The sequence below is a fragment of the Thamnophis elegans genome, chromosome 4, assembly GCF_009769535.1.
Source record: "Thamnophis elegans isolate rThaEle1 chromosome 4, rThaEle1.pri, whole genome shotgun sequence".
Lineage (NCBI taxonomy): Eukaryota > Metazoa > Chordata > Lepidosauria > Squamata > Colubridae > Thamnophis > Thamnophis elegans.
The window spans coordinates 63,518,737-63,543,909 of NC_045544.1; the positions used below are offsets into that span (position 1 = coordinate 63,518,737).

Consider the following 25,173-nt stretch of genomic DNA (forward strand, 5'->3'; position numbering starts at 1 on the left):
TCTTTGGGCAGTTTGAGCTTTTTGAGTTGGCGCAGAAATATTTCATGTGGTGCATGAAGTGCCCCACCTCAAATATTCTCTAAATGTCTTCTACAGAGTTCGAGAAAAATGCTTTGAAGCAGATATACATCCAACCCTCCTGTCTTTTTGCAAGGTCTTAAAAGTCGTAGTTCTGTCACTGGGTTTGAGATCCATATATGTGGTAGAGTCCAAGCAGTGGCTCTGTTAATTGCTATTGATGGATTTTCTACCACAGCTGCTGATTCTAGTGATATGATTTTTTTAAAAAAAAATTGTTTCTTGTTTTTGCATACTTTATACTTGTAAGCTGCCCAGAATCATGAAATTGAGATATGAATTGTATTAATAGAGTAATATTTTCATTATTTATTATTATCTTGCCCTTCAAAACTAAAATCTTTTCCATCCTCTGGTTTGGCTCATTCACAAATCTGGCAATGTTTTTTCAGGTTGTTTCCTGTTTATTATTATTTTTTAATGTTGAAAAAGCCTTTAATATGATAGTTTTGGAGACCTAACCAAATGCACTTCTCTGCTGCGGTCTCCCTCAAAAATGAGAGACTTTCCTGGTCTCCAAGAGCTGAGAGCAAAGAGGCAGGTTGGAGGTAACATGGAGTTTATCTTCCCAGGCCTGAGTCATAGCCTTCTATGGAATACAGATGCACTGTATGGTCTTCCCTCTAACTTAAATGTGTAATTGTGGTAAAAATACAGAGAAGGATGAAGGTCAACCTCATACAACTGTGTGTGGCAGCTCAAGCTGCAGCAAACAGTACCCACCTCCTCATCTCTCCCTGCTGCGACCCTACCCATCTATGTTTCGGAGACAGGAAATGGCAATGTGGCTTCCACCATTTGGAAGTTCTTAAAATCCTGACTTTGTGGCAAACCTTTAAATATAACCTCCCCCCACCCCTGGGTTTAGATCTTGATGATACACATTCTAATTGCTTCCACCCTTCCTTTCTTTTTGGCTAGGAAACCATCGTAGTGAAGTGCAGCCGTCCTGGTCATGCTCTGATAAACAAGACATACCAGTTTGAAAGGTGGGTGGTCCCAAGAGCAATTTTGGTGTGTGCTATTTTTTTTGAAAGAAAATAGGATTTGCAGTGAGAACTTATAACAGTCTGTTAGTATCCCAAGATTCCTTTGAGGATTTCCCCTTTAATCATCCAGGCTTAAAATTTGGAACAAATAAGAATTCCAAGCTCCCGCTAAATGGAAAAAGCAGATGGCTTTATCCCCATTTCTTTGAATGCTGTAGAATATCAGATTAGGTTTTTTTTTAAAAAAAATGAATAGTTGTGCTACCTCCAAATTAAGCTTCGGATCAAGTGACAACCCCCTTCACGAACAATCTGCTGCAAGTGAACTGTTCCTCTACACCAGGGGTTTCAAACTCGCAGCGTCATGGTGGTGTCACGTGATGTATCGGGACTTCCCCCCCTTCACTAAACCGGGTGGGGGCAGACCCAGCACATGACACATCCGGCCTGTGGGCCACGAGTTTGACACCCCTGCTCTACACATGCAGTAGTACGTCCACATGATGAATGTTACAACAAATACAACTATATAGGGCATGGTATTCACATAAACAGATTCCTAGAGCCACACAGAAAGCAAAAAGGTACAGGTAGTCTTCTATTTACAACAGTTCATTCGGTGATTTAGTTACAACTGCATTGAAAATATTGACACATCCATTTTTCATACCTATGACCATTGCAGTAGCATCCCTACAGTCACATGATCAAAATTCAGGTATTTGGCAACTGACTCATTTTTATGATAGTTGCAGTGTCCTTGGGTCATGTGATCACCTTTTGAGATCTTCTGACAAGCAAAGTCAATGGGAAAGCCAGATTCACTTAACAATCCAATTGCTACCTTATCAACTGCAGTGATTCACTTAACAACTGTGGCAAGAAAGATCATAAAATGGGGCAAAACTCACTTAACAAATTTCTTGTTTAATAACATAATTTTTGGACTCAATCAGGGTTGTAAGTTGAGGACTATCTGTACTACATTTGGGGAAAAATGTAATTGAGAAAAAAATTAAAAAGGCTTAACTCTTATTCGGGGTAGGTGGGTGTGACTGTCAATATACTATGCACAGCTTGGGGTAATATAATTTTTTTCCCTTGTCCTAAAAGAACAGGTTTGCAATCTGAATAAAGCTCAATAGCTCCAATAGTTTCTTTAGAGGTTAAAATGACCTTCTTGCTCAAAACATTTTAGCAGCTTCAGCTGATAAACCACTTTTAGGCTTATTTGATGGAGAAAGAGTGGTAAGACTTATCTAGCTTTGACAACTATCATAATGTGTGATGCTAGGGTTGCCATAAAATCATGCCAGTAGTTCTAATTATTGGACTGCGGGCTTGGATTATATTATCCCCACTGTCCATTGCATTGGCTTCTTATATGTGTTCTTGAGTCCTGTCAAAAATACTTGTTTTAATTCGTGATTTCCTATGGTGCTCAATGCCAAGTTACTCAACAGACCATCTCTGTATCTAATTTTAACCTCTTTATGAGCCTGGTCACAGTGTTCCCACCTAAGGCCATACTTATCTCTTCACTTGCATATCTACACACTATTAATATTCTCTTTTTCTTCCTCCCCCCACTTTACAATTAGAGCTAACTTGACATTTTGTATTCATTATTAATTTTTCTTTTTATGCTTTGATCCTTTTTAGTCTTGAAGAAAATCTGCATGGAACTCAAAGGCTCCAGTTTCTTCCTTTTCTTTTGGCATTTCTATGAACATAAAACATGACTGTCTCTCTAGAAATAGGTTGCAGTTGTCAAGGGCCTTCGGCCTTGGCTCTCCTCAGAACATTTTAAATGACTACCATCTGATTGTTGGAATATAATTGTGGCTCTACTGTTCTTCTATTTTAATTTCCTGATGTCTAACATAGCTTCAGAGTGGACGTAATTCTTCCTTATTCAGGGGCTTCTGAAGAAAATTGGCATTGTTAAACTAACATAAAATTGCATTGAGTAATTTTATTTTTGTTCTTATTCCTTACTCACTGTGATCATTGGTTGAATGAATCTTGTTTTATTTTTCTCAGGGTTTATAGCACACCTGATTCACAAGTGGCAGTATTTGCAGATATTTCTCCTTTGCTAACCTCTTTGCTGGATGGGTAAGTAAAACTGAAAGCAAAAAAACAAGTTCAGAACTATTTCAAGGAAAGAAAGACATGATTATATGTCTGCTATGATGTATGCCTACAATCTTTTCTCCCAGATGGTAGAACAGCTAATTAATGTTGTAAATTAAATACCTCACAAAGACTCAGTCCAAAAGAAATTCTAGTGAATCTCTAAAGGCAAAGGTTCCCTTTGCACATATGTGCTAGTTGTTCCCGACTCTAGGGGGTGGTGCTCATCTCCTTTTCAAAGCCGAAGATCCACCGCTGTCCGAAAATATCTCCGTGGTCATGTGGCCGGCATGACTAAATGCCGAAGGTGCATGGGACACTGTTATCTTCCCACCAAAGGTGGTTCCTATTTTTCTACTTGCATTTTTGCATGCTTTCGAACTGCTAGGTTGGCAGAAGCTGTGACAAGTAATGGGAGCTCACTCCGTTACCTGGTGCTTAAGATTCAAACTGCTGAACTGCCAACCTTTCTGATCGACAAGCTCAGTGTCTTAACCACTGAGCTAATGTATCCCTTAGTGAATCTCTAGAGCACATCAAAATGGCAAGGTTGCTGGATGATTTTTTAAAAAACTTTTTAAGTGACACTAGATCACAGAGGAAGGATTCCTTCTCCAAATGTTGTTTGTCTACACAAATAATCACATTTTCTGTTAATTGCACTTACTGTAATATACTGATTGGAGAAGGTTTGTCCTCAACTGCAACCAGTTTCTGTTTCGAAATACAGTACCTACTTTGAAACATGTTTTTCCCCACAGTTATTACCATTTGAAATATGTTTGCATTGGATTGCGATTGCTCATTCCATATTTTTGATTAAAGGCTGTATTCTACTCCGAGTGCCTCAAAAATAAGTGCAGAAAAAAATACTATTCCAAATAGAACAAATAGACATCTTCTAATTAAATATCTAAGGATTTTTCTTACATATCAGAAATACTGCCCTGAGATCACAGAAGATCCAATGCTATAACCTGCCCCTTTTTCTAATTCTGGTCTTTTTATATAAATAACCATATTTTTTCATTTTCCTTTTTCTCTGCATTATATCTTATTTTACCTATTGATTCATCATAACATTCTTGAGAGTTATATTACTCTAGCAATAGCAATAGCAGTTAGACTTATATACCGCTTCATAGGGCTTTCAGCCCTCTCTAAGCGGTTTACAGCGTCAGCATATTGCCCCCAACAACAATCCGGCTTCTCATTTTACCCACTTCGGAAGGATGGAAGGCTGAGTCAACCCTGAGCCAGTGAGATTTGAACAGCCAAACTGCAGAACTGCAGTCAGCTGAAGTAGCCTGCAGTGCTGCATTTAACCACTGTGCCACCTCGGCTCTTATCTACTCTAAGGCTAGATCTGGCTGGAAAGCCAGAGTAACATGTTAGAGAATTTACTTCTCCAGTAGAACATGAATTAATGTGCTTTATAACTATGGAACCCTTACCAGTAGGTATCTGTCTTCGTTATAAAGCCTGTCCATCTGGGACACTATTTGGGAATGTTGGGTTCTTGAAAATACTGTCTGGGTGCTACCTGAAGGTTGCGGGGCAAGTCCATGATATTGAAGCAAGAAATGTACCTTCAGATTTGATTTTTTTAAAAAGGTTTCTAAGCCAGGCATTGCAGTCAGATTTAAGTGCATGCTCTGTGTAGCAGGAAACAGGATCTTGTGAATGAATCATGCTGGCATTACCATAGTTCTTTCTTATTCAGTCAAATAAATGTTCTCAGGGATATTCTAAAGCAGAGACTGGAGCCTTTTTTTGCTTGGGGGCTGACGCCTCAATCCCATTTTATAAAAAAGTGTCCACCATAAAACAAACGATGTGGCCATTGTCACCAAAGTGAACAGGGCTTAGACTCTTAGCCTTTGGAGGAAGAAATTAATGGATGGAAAGAATGTGTTCATTGTGCTCCTTATTTTACTGCACACACCCAAAAATCTTGTTTATTGAAAATTGGAAGTATTGCGGTCAGCTTGCCAATGGAACCCAGTCTCTTGCCTCTGTTCCAGCTGTCTGATCCAGGATACAAGCTCCAAGGAATCAATAGCAATAGCTCTTATACTTATATATTGCTTCACAGTGCTTTACAGCCCTCTCTAAGCGGTTTACAGAGTCAGTATATTGCCCCCAACAATCTGGCTCCTCATTTTACTGACCTTGGAAGGATGGAAGGCTGAGTCAACCTTGAGCCTGGTGAGATTCGATCTGCCAAACAGCTGGCAGCCAGTGATCAGCAGAAGTACCTGTAGTACAGTGGTGGCACACAGTAACCACTTCGCCACCACGGCTCATCAAATGGGAAAACATTATCCTAAAAGCAGTGATCTGATTTTGCTTCTGCCCTTCTATCTTTTCTACTCTATAGCATTCCTTGTATCCTGCTAGGAAGAAAGAAACTTCTTTCCTCGTTCATAGAAATTTTCAACTGGGGATAGGTAAAAGAGACAGGCAGGCGGGGTATTCTTACATTGATTTTTCCAGCACTAGAAGGAGGGCCCCCTTCTATGCAAAATAGTAAGATTCCTTCTTTCCAAGTTTGTTTTGACCACTTAAAATCTGTCTTTAAGAATCACTTCTCTCTCACTACTTTTCAGATTCAATGTGTGTATTATGGCTTATGGGCAGACTGGCAGTGGGAAAACATACACAATGTTGGGCCCACAGCTTGAAAACAGTTTCTGTTTCTCAGTGGAAGATGAGACAGAATTAGGAATCATTCCTAGAGCCAGCAAAGAAGTATTCAGGTATTGATTATATTGAACCTCCGTGACTATGCACGTATGTATTTCAGTTTTCTTTCAGAAAAAATTATCTGCTTATTACCATAAGAGTCTCAAAGTTGCAGTTTCAATCAGAGAGACAAGGGTGGGGGGACGTATCCCAACAATGCATTCTTTAAAAAGCTAAATAAAATCCATGTCTCAAAAGGATACTGTAATAGGTTTTTTTTTTTACAATCGGTCTAAGAGTGGAAAGTTTCCAGAGTTGTTTGGCAGATTGTTACAGAACATAAAGGCCTTTCTGAGGAAGTTGCTGTGATGTAATCATCAGCCCAATGACAGATGGACATCATTAATACATTTACTGTACTGGATCTTATTTTTCCTCAATCAATCATGAAAAGAGCAAATCATCTGAGTGGAACTTGAATAGTTCCTGTGGCCTATAATTTAAATAATTGTGAACCCCCATTCAGAAAATACGAAAGTGGGCATTTAACACTTATCAGTACACTTAGATAAAATAAATCAGCTGACAGCAAATGGTTGCAGTTTCAGTACAGAATTATTTACACTTTTCATTCATGGTGTTTCTGTACAAGTCTGTCTCTGTTGCAGTGATTGATGCCTTTTCTCCATTATTCTTTGTGATTTTCAATCAGGGCTTTGTATATTTACTGTGCAAATAGGCTTCCTCTTTTTACAATTATCAGATTGTTCTTTCAAATTTGGGGATAGTCTTTTAATAAAGGATAATGGCAGATGTGCACAAGCAACTGGGTGCCCCTTCCACATCTGAATCAGACACTGTATGATCTACAAAATACCCTTGAGCATTTGAATTATTGAAAAGTGCTATCTGTCAAGGAACCTAGTGAACTTGTACGCAGATAGGCTGAAATTATGAGGAATTGAATGTAGAAATATGTCAGTGGAAGAAACTTTGCTGGCTATGTTTACTGCACGTTGTCCTGTTGAAGACAGAACAATCAATAATTTAAACATCAGTCTTGAAACGGTGCAGTTCTTTATGCAAGCTGTTGCAGGACATGACTTGAGAGTTTGTACATAAACTCTGAGATCTTATATGCCAGAGATTGAATATAACACTTTGAATTGTTAGATCTATGCTGTTACATTTCAATTCTATTTTCATACAAAGAGATCTACTAGTTCTGGGGGGGAGGGGGTTGACTTGCTCAAGCAGCCTTCTAGTCAAGGAAGACCTCATTTTGACTCAGCCTGATAGATACTGTACATTAAATGATAATTTTACACTAGGCTTTGAATAATTATCACTGCATCTTCTTGGGTCAAAAATAGAACATTTACATAAAATACCTATAAAATACCTCTGTCTATAGTACCCTGTGACCTTCCAACAACTTAATATAGAAGATTGGTAATGCATTTGTTAATAAATACATTAATAATAATTATTAAAAGATGTATTGCAATATTTTTTTAATGTAACCTTACAATAAAATAAAATTCATTTATCTAGTCATATCTTCAGTCTACCTGGGAAGGCTAATATGTGCAGCAATAATAGTGCAATAACATCAGTGTTGGAGATCTGCAGGCACAGACCTCCCACCCCCACTTTTAACTGCGTGATCCAATAGGGTTTTTCCTAAGTTTCTATCTCTGACTGCTAAGCCACTGGGGTCTCCTGTCTGTTTTATCTGAATGTTTCCTAGGCAGCAAGCATCTCTTCCCCTCCTTCCTTAAGATCATCCACACACATTCCATTAAAACAGCAGAGCTCTACAGTACAATAAGCAGTGAATAAATACTTCGAATCACATTTTAGAAAAACTCAGGTATCTCAGAAAATCAACATATATTAAAGATTATGGACTTTTAATATCCATTCAAGCCGTAATAATCTGCTGGATCAGTGACATAGCTTATTTAGGTTGTTTTTTTTATTCCAGTGTTTTAAGTCCTTTTTCTTCTTTCAGGCTTCTTTCAGAAAAGTCACCAGGGAGCCATTGGGTTGAGGTTTCTGTTGTAGAAGTGTATAATAATGAGGTTTTTGATCTTCTGGCCAAAGACAACTCTGGAAGGCTGAATGGTATCAAAAGGGGTATAATGACAAATAAAGAAGGAAAGAATGACATTCCACTTCTTACCAATGAGTGAGTACTTCAGGGAGTGTCTTTGAGTAATAACTTGTTGTGCAACATGTGTCATTGGGCATTGTCAAAAAATGTGAGCTTAACATCTATCATAGGGTTCACCGACAAAACCGTGAAGCCCTTATCCGCGCCGACATAAGCGCGGAGGGCAATCCACGCCTTCCCAAGCGCTCAGCACCCCAACCCTAATTCTAACCCTAAACCTATCCCTAAACCTAACCCTAAACCTAACCCTAACCCTAACCCTAACCTAATCCTAAACCTAACCCTAAACCAAACCCCTAAACCTAATCTTAACCCTTACCTTAATTTAAATCGGCTTTCTCTCGCCGCGCTGTTTTAAAGCGCCCTTCTGTCGCCACGCTGTTGTCGCCGTGGTGATGACATCGTGGTGATGACGTCGCGGTTTTAGCGACATGGTTTTGTCACCGCTATTTTGACGAGCACGGTTTTTGTCGGGCCACGCTATCATAGTGTCTTCCATTCCATATCTGTTTGTGACTTACTAGCATTGTAACAGTGTGTTATTTTTTTAACCTCCTGATTGCATGGAAACATATATTCTATTTCCTCTCCGAAAGTTTACATAATTTAAGAATATCCCAATGGGGAAGGATTGATTATAAGGGCACATGCAAATCCCACTGCGATATTTCTATGTGTGCAGATCCTCCTACATTTAGCACAAATATATAAAAAGGAGTAATAAGCAAATATGACCCATTGTGCTTGGAAATCTTTATAGCATTCAGGAGCCAGTTTCCAACTTTAGGGTTCTTGCAAGAACCATGGTGGCACAGTGGTTAGACTGCAGTACTACAGGCTACTTCTGCTGACTGCCGGCTGCCAGCAGTTCAGCAGTTTGATTTTCACTGGCTCAAGGTTGACCCATCCTTCCATCCTTCCAAGGATGGGAAAATGAGGACACAGATTGTTGGGGGAAATATGCTGACTCTGTAAACTGCTTAGAGAGGGCTGTAAAGCACTGTGAAGCAGTATATTGGTCTAAGTGCTATTGCTATCTGATTAGGACCCATAATTGAGCTACATTAGACTACAAGATTAAAAGCAATAGAATACTATAGTGTGAAATAATAAAGTACAAAGTAGTAATCAGAGAAAATTGCTGATAAGGAGAACTTTTCTGTTCTCAAAATGGTTGCTTCACCTTCACTAAATGCCAATTTGGTAGAAAGCAAATAGGTGAAATTGCTATCTGTTATCCTTTCTTTTTCACCAAGATATTCATAATCAGTCTCAGTTTACCTTTGGCTTTTCTTCTCGGCTGCTGGGCACAGTTTCAAATAAAGGTCTGAGTCTCCTCACACTTAGTCCAAAGCTTAACCACAATGTATGTAAAGCTGCCAGACAGCTGGCCCAGGTAGTTATTGTGGAAACTCTCTACTTAACTTTGCACATGTTGTAGGCAAATACGTAGTATATGGATTTCAAATTATCTCCTTCCATTGAAAGTTTTTCAAGCTATGTGTCTTGAGCTGATGGCGAGGTACATTTTACAATTTTCCTTATACAGGTTTTATGATGGTCACTTATCCCAAAGGTGCTTTCTCAAGAGGCAACTGAACTTTCTGCTTTTTCTTTGAAGGTGTTTCGCTTCACATCCAAGAAGCTTCTTTAGCTGAAGAAGCTTCTTCGATGAGAAGTGAAACGTCTTCAAAGAAAAACAAGAATGTCCAGTTGCCTCTTGAAAAAGCACCTTTGGGACAACCATGACCTGGATGACTGAGAATCAGTGGTGGGTCGCAGGCAGTACGCCCCAGTACAGGCGTACCGGAGCCTGCCCTGAGCACTGGGTACCGTTGCAGTACGGTGCTCCGGAGGGCCCACCCGAGCTTCTTACCTGTCCTTTAAAGCCTTTGGCGCTTCTGGGCACGTGCATGGCGCATACAGCACCTGTGCGACACTCTGCTGAGCAGCTGGGTCATCATGGAGGCTTGCGGAGGCATCTCTGGAACGTAAGATGCATGTGCACGCTCCGTGTGTGTGCGTGCATGCTGCGCGCGTTCATGTGGAGGACGCCGGGCCCCATTGCAACCGTACCAGTTGAAACAGGATCCGGAACCCACCACTGCTGAGAAGCTACATAGATGGATCACTTAGCAACTGTTTGAAGTTATGACAGGTTCCCCCCACCCCAAAATGCTTATGACCAGTTTCAAACTTCCAACATCCTGGGAGGGGGGGACGTCATGAGATCACATTTTGAGTGCTCAGTAACCAACCTACATTTTACAGTACAGGAGAGCTATGGATGATTTTAAGAAGAATTTTGCCATTTCTTGTGTTAAATCCCAAAGTAAACTCTGTTTCTGATCTCAGTGGAATTGAGATTTTTTTCAGTGCTCCTTCAGCTTGCAAAGTTGTGTTGCACAGTGCAAGCATTTTGTGTACTGTTTGGCAGAGGAAGGGAGAGAGGGAAATGGAACTCAGACACAACAGTCCTTTTATTTCCTTTATAAACTATAATATACTGCACCCACAAAGGAGATAATTTAAGGCAGTATTTTTGTCTGTGGGTTTTACTAACATAAGCAAACCACTGGAGCTTTGTTTATGTGTTCCTCTGTCATTGCCAAAAAATCCTTGATTTAAAAATATGCCAAACACACTGGGGGTAGGGAAGTCTGAGCAGACATAATTCTCTCCATCTGGTTTTATAATCTGCGTACCCTGATCACAGAACAGGGGGAAAAAAACTGTTGTTTTTTTCACAATCATGGTTGGAACATTTCCTTAAGGCTGATATTTTAGGGGCAGTAAATTTTCTTTTTATATTTAATGGCTAGTGGGAGGGGAGCTGGATTCTGTGTCATTAAAACATTTTTTTTAAAAAATTAAATAATAAGTGCATGATTAATTTGAAAGGGGAATAATATTTTGAGACTTCAAAGGTTGTTTTTTTTAAAAAAAATCAACATCTGAGCTCTTAAATTTTAGTAAGAATTAAATAAAACCAGATAACTGTTGGAATTTTGTCATCTTCTAAAGTAAGTTTTAAAAAGTGCAACTTCCCTTTGTTCACAGTACTGCCAGTTTTGGCCCATTTCTCCACTTTTACGGGAATGGATGGGAAGGGTTTTAAAGAACAAAACGAGTACCGTCAACCAGTGTTTCTCAAACTCAGCAACTTTAAGATGTGTTTACTTGAACTCCCATATTTCCCCACCATTGCAAAGGACTAGGTATAATCTTCCATCTCTTAAAATCTTCCAGTATCTTTACCCTGACTTTGGTGGGCAAAAGTTGGGCTAGCGTTGCTGTGTCATGTGAATGCTTGTGCCCCTGTATCCATTGAACACATGTGCCCCCCCCCCGTTCACACATGCATGCATGCTTAAAGGCACTTGTCCCTCCCTCCCCCCCCCCAGGCTGCCAACCCAGAAAGGTTAGGGAGCTCTGTTGTAAACCATTTCATTGTTCTATGCTGGTTGTTTAGAGCCGTGGTGGTGCAGTGGTTAGAATGCAGTATTGCAGGCTAATTCTGCTGACTGCCGACTGCCAACAGTTTGATTCTCACCAGCCCAAGGTTGACTCAGCATTTCATCCTTCTGAAGTAAAATGGGGACCCAGATTGTTGGGGGCAATAGGCTGACTCTGTAAACTGCTTAGAGAGGGCTGGAAACCACTATGAAGCAGTATATACCGGTAAATCTAAGCGCTATCAGTGGTACTATTAGCTTGAAGTAGACATCTGTCTTGTTTGGTGGTTTGCAGTGACTAAATCCTGCTGCACAATGAATTAATTAAAAGTGTGAGGAGAATCTGCCGAGCTAAATAGTCTCCTTCCTTTTGCGTAACTGTAGGAAAGATGGCAAAAGGAAGGACCGCAGAGATTGAATTAAAGCAGTTCCTTGCATTACTCATCCTCCTTCTCAACAATACAGCTGGCCTCTGGCCTTGCCCAGGGAATTGATGGCTAATATTTAAAAGCCCAGGATAATTTATAATTTGTATTGGTGCTCCGAAGTTCAAATGAAAGAGAACTGGTTGCAAAAGCTAGAATTTGTGACATGTGATATAAACCCAAAGAGATATCCCCACCTGCAGTTCCAATTTGTAGCAGGTTTTTTTAAAGTATAACTTTGGGGGAAATCCAGAAAATATAGAAAAATATAGTTTTTTTCAAAACATTTTTTGCAGCTGAAACACATGCGGTACGTGTTAAATTCCACACACAAGAAAAAAATGTACCAATAAATGCACAAATTTATACAGAAAAATTTAACTCTGAAAACCAATGTAAAACAAAGTAAAACATTCATGATTCTTGACTGCCCTGTCTCTCTGGAGTCTAAAATATGCTGTTAGAAGTTTGAATAGTAGTGAATTTGTGTTGATAAAGCATATAAAACCGTAAGTGCTCTCCCCCAAATATCATCCAAAGCAGTAAAAATAAGTGTTTATTTTGCTTCACTGGGTTAATCAAGAGAACAAAATTTGGTTCTTTCCTCACCAAAAGAGATGTTTACAGGCAGTATGTTAGCCTTCACTTCAGCCATTGTGTCAGTAGCATTTTGATCTGCACAAAATGCAATGATATCATCCATGACAAATAATCTTCCAACCTGGGGTGGGCTGCTACAGGTTCGCCCGAGTTCGGGAGAACCCTTAGCTAACATTATGGCCGGTTTAGAGAACTTCCAAATCCCACTCCTGGCTGCCCCCCCCCCCCCCCCGCCCTGCCCTGCCCAGCCCCTCCCAGGATTCTCCACACAACCCTTTTTGGATGCCAGGAAAGTGCAGAGCCCAAGCGGAGGCTCAGGGAGGGGAAAATGGGCCTCCTAGAAGTTCCAGAAGACCAGAAACAGGCCGATTTCTGGCCTCCAGAAGGCTTCTGGACCGTGGGGGAGGCCCCCACCATGGTGTAAGAGGCCAAACTAGGCCATGCCAACCATGGCCATGCCCACCCAGCAACTGGGAAGAGAACCAATTGCTGAAATTTTTGAAGCCCACTCCTGCTTCCAACCTCTATTTGGTTATGGTTAAGGAAGGAAGAATCCTGACTTTATGAAACAGTCTTTCCGCTGTTACACTTCTATTCTATTCTGCTAAGAAATATGTTTTCATGTTTAGCCAAAATCTGCTTCCTTTGCAAATTCCACACAGTAGTCCTATTTTAACTTTGGGATACATTCCAAAAGATATGTCTACTGTTTGTGATCTGTAACAAAAACCAGAGAGCAGTTAATACATTGGAATGGAGAAGAAAGACAAGAACCTCAGTGGACTGAACAAATGATACCTAACCAAATCTTCTTAGTTTGAAATGGTTCCTGACATGGGCAGCATAGAGAATCATCTATGAATGAACTGATAATTGCTTTTAAAAAAAGCACAGTTACAATTAAGCATCTATTCACAGTATTAATTTCTGTGAACACTGGCTCATGTCGTCTTCTGATAATCACTGAATTTTCTTGCAATTTTATGCTGGTTTGATTTTAAAAAAATGTTGGATGCTGGCAGGAATGTATGCTTTCTTTTCTTTGTGCTAAATAATAGCAAGTAAGATTCCATTTTCCCCAATCCATGATCTAAAATCAAATCTGAGCAGGATGACTTAGACCAGTTTGGATTATGATAGGTTCTTTCCTCAGCAATTGGCTAACCCTGGTTCTAGCTGAATTTTCTCTTGATGGCCCTTGTTTCATTTCTTGAAAAATTCATTGATTTCCCCAAGATTGCAGTATTCCAGTTTTGTTAAGCATTCTGAAACTGAAAGGACTTCTGAAGTTTTTCTGCAACACTGATTCAAGTACCAGTAAATGGCTTGTTAGATAACAGTGTAATATAATCAAGAATGGTTCATTGTAAATGCATTATTCTATATGCAAGCTCTATCGTTTTCTTATCCCCACTGAGTATTTTGCTGTAAAATAATTCTAAATGCTCTGAATTTTATTTAAAATATCAATATATACATATCAATATATCAATATATATCAATATGTATATGTATATGTATGTATATATTTAAAGTCACAACCCCTGGTATGCCCAAATATGGGAGGAAGTTCACAGCTTCCATTCTCTGTCCATCGGCTCGTCATAAGAGACCATCCAGATAGAAACTTATCAGCACAAATACAACACATATGTATGTATGTATGTATGTATGTATGTATGTATGTATGTATACATACATACATACATAGATATACACACATACACACACACACACACACACACACACACACACACATTGTATGTGTGTATGTGTATATGTATATATGTATATGTATATGTATATTTTCTAAGACCGGTTGAAGATGTTGTGGAAGTTTTGGAGCTCGTTTACCAGGGTCTACAGCTGAGGGCCAAACACTCAACGCTTGTACATACTGATTCGTCTCGTTCACACCTGGTGATAACTTTGACTATAACCATCAAGGCTGCCTCCGAGGATGATTTTGGTAAGAAGCTTGTTTACTGTATACATATGTGTGTGTGTATTTGTTTTTGTAGATTTTGTTATATATATATATAAAGTCTCCCTTTATTTATTTATCAGCACAAGTATGTATGTATGTATGTATGTATGTATGTATGTATGTATGTATGTATGTTTTTGTAGATTTTCACGGGGATAGGTATGTAGCTCTATGGCCTCCCCAAGATGCACAAAGAAGGAACACCACTCAGACCCATAGTCAGCTCCATAGGCTCACCTCTACAGTATCTTGCCAAATTTCTTGCCAAACAACTTCAGCCCTACACAGAATCCCTCACCTCACATGTACAAAACTCACTCCACTTCATAGAAACAGTAAAAAAACAAAACCTACAACCCAGCAACCTATTTGTGAGCTTCAATGTCATATCCCTCTTCACCCAAGTGCCTATTAAAGAATATTGACAGATATCCAGAACAAATACAACCCCCCTAAACATATCCTGGACCTGACCAACCACTGCCTAACCAACACATACTTCATCCATAATGGACAAAGATACAAACAGATAGAAGGAGCACCTATGGGATCACCCCTCTCACCCATCATTGCAAACCTATACATGGAACACTTTGAATCCAACGCCTTAAATAAATCTGAACACAAACCCAAACTCTGGCTTAGATATGTTGATGACACTTTTGTAATTTGGTCACATGGGAAAGAAAACTGGACAACTTCCTCACACATCTCAACAGCCTACACCCCAAAATACAACTTACTACAGAAATAGAAGCTAACAACCAACTTCCCTTTCTGGAAGTCCTAATCTACAAAAAACCCAATGGCTCCCTAGGACACACCCTCTACCAGAAAGAAACACACACCAACCACTACTTAAACACACAATCCCATCACCACCCTACACAGATCAACTCTGTAGCCAAGACCCTCATCTCCAGAACCAAACACCTAGCTGACAAACTGAATTACACACCCTCACAAACGTTTTAATTTCCAACAGATTCCCAAAAAGCACAATTACTAACCTAATCCAAAGGGAGACTCCCCACAAGAACCGAGACACAGAACAGGAAAATAGCATCAGCTTTGGGAGGTTGAGATGTAATTGCAAACCAGTCACCAAGTGCCTGAATAGTGATCATGTGACTGTCAGGACCATCAGGACTTTGCATCCATTGCAACTATGAAGACTGGTCATATGTATCATTCATTTGGCAGCATCGTGACTTTGAATGGTTGCTGAACAAGTAATCATTAAATGAAGACTTCCTGCACTCTGCCTTTCTCTGCATGTCGTGTTGTGATCTTGCCCTATGATGGCATGCAGCTGCTAAAAGCATTTGATTCTGTAGACACTTCTGAAATTTCCTAAACATTGAAACAGTTGTGTGTGTGTTTGCAGGGGGTAGGAGGTGGGCAATATATAATTCCTAAGGAATACTTTCCATACCACAACAATAGTGCAACAAAAGCACTTTAAACTCTGATAGTGGAGTTATCTTAAGATAGTGGAGTTATCTTAAGATAGTGGAGTTATCTAACAACTGGACAGGTCCATAATGAGACAGAAGATCACTTAAATAGACTATTTCAAATGTAAACAATTGGCAACCATCCATATCTTTTGGGCAGGCATCATATTATCCTCTGTCTAGCCTTTCGTTATAAGACCAGCTGTAGCCTTAGGTCTGCAGATCTTTTGAAATAATTCAAATCTATTGTATGTTTAACTTTGCAGGTTCAAAATAATCTTTTTTTCCTTATTATTATCCAGCTCCTCCCTGGACAGGTGACCATTCTAGTCAAAAACTAGGTAAAGAACATTTCTTCACTTCTGTTTGCTCTTCTAGAGCTTGTTCACCAGCACAGCTCTCCAGGGAATCTTTGGAGAGACTGAAGCAAATGAGAAGAACAAAACTTCAGCTGGTGGATTTAGCTGGTAGTGAAAGTGTTGGTAAGTTAATCTTTGGAGCAAAACCATCCTATTCTTGTGAAGAGATAAGCCAAGTTTTCATTTAGGTTCCGAGGGTTCATGCAACATATGGAAGCTCCTAGGATCGTATCAGAAATCCATCAAATTAGACTTTTTATGTCAAGTTGGTGAATGGGAACAGGGAATGCTCGAGCAGCCCCTCAAACCACATTTATTTTTGTATCAGTGGACAGGAAAAGATCAGGGGTGGAAAAAGGCTCTCCTCCCCCTCCATTTGTTCTGAGGTTGGACTTACATTAAATTGCTTTGTTAAATCTCTTGGAAGTTTGACATTTTTCTTCTGTTTCTTATTTTGGTAAGAAACCCACTGAAAATGTCACCACCTTTATTTAATAGTTTGAAGCCAATTTTAGCACCATGCTCATGAGGAAGCCAGGAGGCAGGTAATGGGCTGTTGCCGGCTACTACTGTAGAATATCCTCACTTTGGTTGCTTAATATTTATGGAATACTTATTCTCCTGAAAAAGTCAGAGTTCCAAACTACCCTCCAATTTCTTTTTGGGGTGGACAGGACAAAGCTTCAAAGTGAGTGTACTGATTTTTGTTGTGGTTGTTGCCTTATTAAAAATTGTTATTCTGGTGGTACGCAAATGTTAGAGCCTTGCTAACAATTTGCCTGACCTATGTTTGCTGTCCTCTATGAGCATCCCTGTATTGCTTTATATTACATTTTATGACTTTTGAATTTTTAGTATTCAATCAGATCTAGTGTGATGGAGCTCCACTGCATGATGGTTGGTATAAGTTGGTGTAAAAAGCCTTCATGGCTATGTGAAGCTATTGCAGCCTGTTGGCCATCAGCCTCTCCAGCAGCCAAATCAGATGAGGAGGAGGCATTGGAGTCAGGGTCAGCATCAAGACAACCTGAGAGCTCCAAGGGGGAAGAGGGAATGGAGCTGTCAGAGAGAGACAGAGATAGAGATGGAGCCTGGGCCGTCCATCAGCCATCAGATGGAGAGTCAACAGCCCCCCGGTCTGGAGGTGGCTGATGAGGAAGAGGAGGAACAGCTGGATCCAGTGCCTTATGCGCAGATGTGCAGAAGGCAGTGGAGAGGAGAGCAATGGAAATCTGTATTCTTCCTTGGGATGGAAGAGCCACCGCTGCTAACAAAGCCCCACCCTAACTCGGGGGATAAAAGGCTGGGGGTGGAGATGAGTAGATGTGGCAGATAACTATTCATCTCCCTGCTGGAGGAGACTTGTTAGCCTGCTGTGTGAGAGAAACTTTTTGCCAGGGCTGCTGGCACTCCCCATTAAGGAATCATTGCTTCAACTACAGAGAGTTTGTTGTGTTTGAGAAGCTGGGTCAGAACAGAAGCTTTCTTAATGCCAGTCCGTAGAATCTCAAACTATCTTCCTATTCTCTTTTCCTACTCTGCAAATCAGTGGTGGGTTCTGGATCCCGTTGCAACCAGTACGGTGCAATGGAGCCTGGTGTCCACCACATGAACACTTGCAGCACGCACGCACACATATGCAGCATGTTCATGTGTCCTTACCTCCCACAACACTCCGCGATGCTCCAGTTGCTTGGCAGAGTGTTGCACAGGTGCCATACGCTCCTTGCATGTGCACGTAAGCACCAAAGAGCTCAAATACTGGTAAGGAGCGCAGGCAGGTGGGCTGGCCCTGCAGAGCACCATACTGGAACGGTACCTGGTGCTCCCGGCAGGCACCAGTATGCCCGTACCTGGACGAACCAGTCGTAACCCACCACTGCTGCAAATAGCCAGTATTTTGAATTTGTTGAATGATCAACCTCTAATTCCATTTTTGAATGGTGTTTTTTACTCAAAATCTTTGGGAAATCTTAGCATTCTTCTAACCCTGCTAATACTTTTCTTGACAGATGGTTAGTTGGCTGTATAAGGACAATCACCCATGAAATCAGTTCATTTTTCATATATACACTAGGCCCAATCTCTTCATTTAGAAATGCAAGGGAGTCCCTTCGATGAACAAATCACCCCAATAATTTAGCTTTCTAATTCCTCAGCCATGATGCCAAGCCAAGGAAGCTATCTTTGTGTTACTGCTGACAGTCCTGCAGTGCAGTGCATTGACTGTGTTAAACCCATTTAGAGAGCTTGTGTGTTAAGATTTTGCTGTTTAAGCAAAAATATTTGATATAGGATCTCCTGCCATGGACAGGAGCTTGGACGAGAATAACTTCAGTGTCACTTCCCACCCTATTATTCTATGTTCTATGTAAATATGCCACGTATTCGTTAAAATACACACTTAATTTGTGAAGACTTAGTGCTTTGGAGAAGACTCCAAGACTGAGCAAGATGGAGGAAAAGAGAAAGAGAACAACCACCAGCAAATTAGGTGGATTCACTTCCAGGGTCAATGAGTTTTGGAAGACCCGAAGATCCAGATTAGGGACAGGTTGTCATGGAGAAATCTATCTCTGATCACTGGAGTTGAAAATGACATGATAACACATAATCAATTAGCGGAAATAAAAAAAATTGAGTCTCCTTATGGAAAATAGTAGTAAGAATATTAATGGTTTTTATAAACAATTTTCTGTTTTCTTTGGCTTCTACTTTTCCCAAATATTTTCTTCCTTTTTTAAAAGCACAGGGGTTTTTTTTCTCCCCACAAATTCTGATCATTTCCTAAAGTTCAAGTTTCCTTACCAGTAAAAGCCACTTAGTTAAATGTAACCTTCCAGAAATAATGTTTTGAAAACTGAACCTAGGTTATAAAAGCACACTTTTTGTGGCTGCCAAGTACTCCCCTCCCCCCAAGGTGGCTGTTTTAAGAGTAAATAGTGAACTTTAAAAATAACTTTAAAGTTTGTTTTTTACACCAAAATGCAGTTGAACCACATTATACATTCCCCACCATTCACTGATGAGAACCATTTCATGGTCTTTTCCTATGAAAATCCAGATCTTGGTGGGAATCATATGGCATCATTAACTTCAGGGATTAATACCAATTTGCCTATATTAACATTTACATAATAAATAGATTAACATAGTAACCCTAAACACATTTATTCAGAATTAAATCCAGCTGTATTCAGGGGGTTTCTGTCCCAACTCCATGTTAGGATTGCAATTGTGCTCTTAATCAGGATTATAAGAGGGGTTTGCTGAAGTGATAAAGAAAAGGCAAAGAAACATTTTACTTCTCTAACACTGAGAACAATCTTATCATGATTTTCTCTATCACAGAATTTGTCATATTGTGGATACGCTTTTACCACATGTTGAATTTTAAAGCTGAAGAATTTATTTGAATTGATCATTGAACTGTAAGAATATCACGTCAGAGTAATATTTGTGGTCAGTTATTCCCTCATGTGGTAATGTTGGTTAGGTTCAGTTGGGACAGAGTTTGTTTGGAAGCTGCCCAAAGTTTAACATAACATGGGCAGTTATGTAAATATCTTAAATAAATAAATACTGCCTTAAAAATAATGGGAATTGAACTTCTATGCAAAAAAAAATATTAAATTAAATCTCTGCTTATTTTAGGTGTGTACAATCCCGCACAATTCAATAGTATTACCTTACCAGCAAAGTGGCTTCCTGCCATTGTTTATATTACTTCGTATTTACATTGATATCTATTTATCTCAACCATGTTTTAAAGTGGACTGTCTTCCACATTTTCATCGAAAACAACCCAATTCCAAAGTGAGAACAGTTGTTGCACTTGTAAACTTTGCATGGATCCCTTAAATGAATTCTATATGTCTTTTATTATTTAGATTAATCTTTTACTAATCTGGTTCTCTTTAAATATGGTGGCATTACAGTTCTCAGACTACAGTTAGCACATACTAAGCAACATGGTCATTGATGTCTAGGAATTCTGGGAGTTGAAGTCCCATACAAAGGGCATCTGAAACAACTCATTTCACAGATTTTACAATAGCCCTAAAAGTGCTTTTGTGTTCTGATGGTATGGATTATACATTTACTTCTTCAATAAGTTTATTTATAGTTTGTAGTGTTTCCTGCTATATAGTTTCTTCAGTTGTATTCATTTCTTGTTCATTGCCTGTTTATATGACATCATGTCATTATGGGACTTTTAACCATCACAAAGATAAGACTTTCTCCATGATGATCTGTCCGTAACCTGGTCCTTCAGTTCTTTCAATGGTGCATCATCACTACTATAATTGAATTTATCCACCTTGATCACAGTTGTCTTCTCTTTCCTTCCAGTTTTCCCAGCAGTGGAGATCTAGGTCTGTGTTGGCGAACCTATGGCATGCCTGCCACAAGCGGCACACAGAGCCCTCTCTGTAGGCACATGAGCTGTCACCCCAGCTCAGCTCCAGTGCACATGCGTTTGCACCTCCCACCAGCCAGCTGGGTTTTGGGTCTCTGTCACGTATGCACAGGAGGCGGGGTATATGTGGGAGATACACATGCATGTGTGGGGAGTCTGGCACACACATGGGGGTTGCGCACACATGCACAGGGCATGGGGGTTGCACAGGGAGGCGTGTGCACATGCATGGGGATGGGGGGAGTGCCAGGAGCATGGATGCATGTGGGGGGGGGGGGGTTGCCCGTACATGAGCGGGGGCAGGGCATTCAGGTTAGCCATCACTGATCTAGGTCTTCTCATAATATGTCCAAATTGGGATAGTTTGAACTTGGTTATTTGTACCACGGGGAGAACTCTGACTTGTTTTATTCAATGATAATTATGCTTGTTTTCTTGGCTGTCCACAGCATTCTCAGGAGTCTTCTCCAATCTTTAGTCCAACATAACGCAAATGTGGCAGATGCAGGAATTAAAAGTATGAAATTATGCAAAACATTTACTTTTGTTTTCAAGTGTGTTCTGTTTTTTTGTGATTATTGTCCCAGGTATGTCTGGTGTAACTGGGTCACTGTTGAGAGAGACCTCCTTCATTAATCGCAGTTTGTCTGCTCTAGCAGATGTACTTGGAGCCCTATCAGAGCAGAACTCCCACATTCCCTATCGAAATAGCAAACTTACACATTTGCTACAGGATGCCATAGGTGAGTATAGCTTGGTACACTATAATATTTATACTTAGTTACATGCCTCTTATTAATACAATTGCATTTCTTCTAGTTGTATTTCTATACCAATATTCAAATGTATAGTTGATATAGAAGTGTGGTTTCAAGAAGCAAAGGTAACTTTAATGATTGGGTGCTAAATCCTTATTTTAAGCAAGGAGAGATACTAGATTTTCTAGTTGTTCATTTTTTTTCTAGCAAGATTCCTACTATTTGAGTATGTCACATGCATATTGTAAAATGAGATGGTTACCAGATGAAAGAATACCAAGGCTCATCTGAATCCATTATTGTGTTTCACACAATGGCCATAGCAGATGTTTCTGGACTGCTCACAAGCAAATGTAGATGAGAGCCAGTTTGGTCTAGTGGTTATGGAACCAGGCTAGGCAGTAGGAGACTATGAGTTCTAGTCCCGCCTTAGTCTAAAAGCCAGCGTGGGCCAGTCACTCTCTCTTAGCCCAACTCACCTCACTGGGCTGTTACTGTGGGAAAAACAGGAGAAAGAATATATGTTGGATATGTTTGTTACCAGTGATGGGTTGGTAATATTTTTACTACTGGTTTGGGTGCGCTCCCATGCATGTTCCCACGTGCAACACTTCTGCACATGCGCAGAAACAGCCAGGTGGGTGGGTGGAGCCTCCTTCCACCGCTACTACCGGTTTGCCTGATTCGGGCCGAACTGGGAACAACCTACCTCTGTTCGTCACCTTGAGTTCTTGAGTTAAAAAAAAAATAAGAAAGGTGGAATATAAATAAATAAATATTATTTTCTTATTCTCCCCTACAACTGGTATATGGAGGGATACTGCCCTCAATCAGAAGGAATATTAAATTCTTTAGACCAGTGGCCTTTGACAGACCTGTGCCTAAATTTATCCAGTCTGCCAAGTTAGTGGTCATCACAATGTATTGTGGTAATTATCCATGGTGTAAAGAAGTCTAAATCTTCCAAGTAATTTCTTTGGATCATTCCTGGATCTAGAATTTTCAGCAAAGGAAAAAATGTCTCCCTGGCCATTTTCTCTATGTTGTCTGTGATTTTATATACCTCAGTCATCCCCATTTTCTTTTTCTAGATAGAGTTCCAAAGGTTCTAGTTGTTTTCCATACTGAGAGTATTTTAATGCCTTAATTATTTTTGCTGCCCTCTTTGAATATTGCCTAGCTAACATTAACATGGAGCTCTTCACAAACATTTTTTGTTTCCCCCACCATTTGTTATTATTTCCACACTTGAGATGCTTGGTGCTTACCGGGGGTCAAGATCATTTATGAACAACTTAAAAACCACTTGTTTCAACATAAGCACTTCAAGGATTCCTCTTCTTACTCCCTCCACTGAAAAAAAATGTCCCTTTATCCTTACATTTTGCTTTGCTTTCTAACCAATTCATCATCCATATAGACACAAACCATCCTATCTCATGGCAACTAAATTTATTTAAGAGCAAATTCAGTTGTAAAGTTTCCTTTACAACTAGATCCTAAGATCTAGTTGTAAAGAACTTAGATCCTAAGAACCTAATATCCTAAGAACTTAATATTTGCATTCCTTAGTCAGAAAGGAATGATTCAAACAATGCTTTACTAGAGGTTTTTATTATATAATATTTATCCTCCTAGCTTTCTGGAGCCAAACTTTGGCATTGGGGCAATTGAATCAGTTAACATGGATATCTTCCCAATTCTTTTTAGGTGGTGATGCAAAGTTGCTGGTGATATTGTGTGTCTCTCCAAGCGAGAAGTACATAACAGAGTCACTTCAAACCCTGGGATTTGGGTCCCGTGCTCGGCAAGTTCAGAGAGGGCATGCCAAGAAAAGAAATGAACTGGTGCTGAACAAATCCAAATAAGACATAAGCCTTCTATGGATTAAAGCTTTATTAATGAGTTCCTCAGACTGAAAAATAATCTTGTTATGAAAAAAATATATAAATTGCCTTTTAAAATAAGTACGCTTTAATGCAGTATTGGCAAGACATAAAAATGTTAAGCTAAATAATTTCATTCCAAAAATAATTGGTGATATTAACAAAAAAAAAAAGCTGATAGAATAACATTTTTTTAGAAAGAGCAGCAAGACACTAATGTTTATAGGAGAAAATCTTTTGACACAGAATTTCTACAATCTAAGGGGGCAACTTTGGTGTCTACAATCTATGGGCTTTAACTCCCAGAATCCCTAAGCCAGCCAGAATTCTGGGAATTGAAGTCCACAGGTCGTAAAGATATGATAGTTGCCAACCTGTGATCTAAGTGGTAGCTATGCAGTTAGTTCCATGGGAGTTGGCTCAATTCTCTGATGAATACATGGAGAAATGGTCATTATCCCAACCTTTCTCTGATACCCACCCATAACTTTCTAATTTGTCATCTTTCAGAACATTTCCCCAAAGTCTTACAATGTAACTATACTTGAGTAACTGGAATATTGACATTGCTATGGTTTGTTGGAAAAAAATATACTGCCTCTGACTAAGTTTATTCTTTTTCTTTATATATGTAAAGCAGGCATTCTCAAAGTTTATGATGCCCTGATTCCCAAATGAATAAATAAATTTGTGTGACTTTCTCCTCCTCCTCCTTTCCATGAATCACAATGACATTGGTTGTCCAACCAGGGATGAGCCTGGTCTGGCAGTCATCCAACAAGAGAGACTTATGCCCAATTACTTAATTGTCCAACTCTTGGAATTGCAACTCTGGACAGTATAACTCAAAACAAAACAGAATAAAATGATCACAATTTTAAAAAACCCATCCAAATATAAAAGAAACGAATTCCATAGCTAACATATCAGACAATATACAGCTGGGGTCCATCAAAATTACACTTCACCTGTCAGAAGATGAGCTTATCTATCTTGCTGGCCCAATGCCTGGAGGGAAAACCATTTTTAAGCTTCCAGAGTGCTAGATATTTACAGACTGCCCTTCCAGTAACTGTCCTCCACACCACCACACATGGCTCAGAAAATCAAGACTCAGACATAACAATATGAAGGAAGAAAACTGATAATTAAAAACTAGTAATAATAGTTTTAAGTTGCAATGTTCAATTAATAATGTAAGTTGCAACATTCAAATAATGTGCTAAGAATTACAAGATTTTTGCTTGATGACAAAAAAATGCATTAAGTACTGGACAAGCAGCTTAAGTAGCCTAAGAATTGGACAGAACATAGAGGCACAAGCATGCCCTTGAGAACAAAATAATTAGAAACACAGGTAGCTAAATATGTAATTTTATTTATTTGATTCATACCTTCTTTTGAAAACATGAGTAAAATAAGAAAATTTGTCAGATAATCAGAAGTTATGCTTTTTTTTTCCTTTTGGCTCAAAGAAACAATATTTCCCATGACAAAAACTAGGATAACTCAAGTTTAGAATGAGAAGGAAGAATCATTCTTCACAAATTTCTGATCATTAGAGTTTAATTTTATTTTTCTTTACCTTCCTAAAATTACCTTTTTCTAATTTTTTTTCAATCAATTTACATAATATAGTTAAGCATTTTATAATACCTCGGGTTTAAGGAAATTAAATGCAAGTTGCCTATAGGGACAAATTAGGACAAGTTAAATACGTAGTCACTGACCACCTAATGAGAAGGAAGGACTCACTGGAGAG

The 25,173-nt window shown here is 39.4% G+C and overlaps 1 protein-coding gene across 1 annotated transcript; it reads left to right on the top strand.

The window, feature by feature from the left end:
* The first annotated feature begins 574 nt into the window (after positions 1-574).
* KIF25 (kinesin family member 25) lies at positions 575-24,404 on the top strand. Its single transcript, XM_032216032.1, has 9 exons — positions 575-619; positions 1,000-1,067; positions 3,111-3,185; positions 5,813-5,962; positions 7,903-8,079; positions 14,359-14,513; positions 16,291-16,470; positions 21,355-21,510; positions 23,236-24,404. Exons 1-9 carry the CDS (start codon positions 575-577, stop codon positions 23,391-23,393), a joined length of 1,164 nt encoding a protein of 387 aa, XP_032071923.1. The 3' UTR covers positions 23,394-24,404.
* Positions 24,405-25,173: the final 769 nt, after the last annotated feature.

What these genes read in the sequence shown, in the direction of transcription:
- KIF25 (XM_032216032.1), top strand. Translation starts at nt 575, where the DNA reads ATGAGAGACTTTCCTGGTCTCCAAGAGCTGAGAGCAAAGAGGCAG. An exon ending in AGCTGAGAGCAAAGAGGCAG is followed by an intron (nt 620 to 999) that starts GTTGGAGGTAAC and finishes CTTTTTGGCTAG; the next exon opens with GAAACCATCGTAGTGAAGTG. An exon ending in GCCAGCAAAGAAGTATTCAG is followed by an intron (nt 5,963 to 7,902) that starts GTATTGATTATA and finishes TTCTTCTTTCAG; the next exon opens with GCTTCTTTCAGAAAAGTCAC.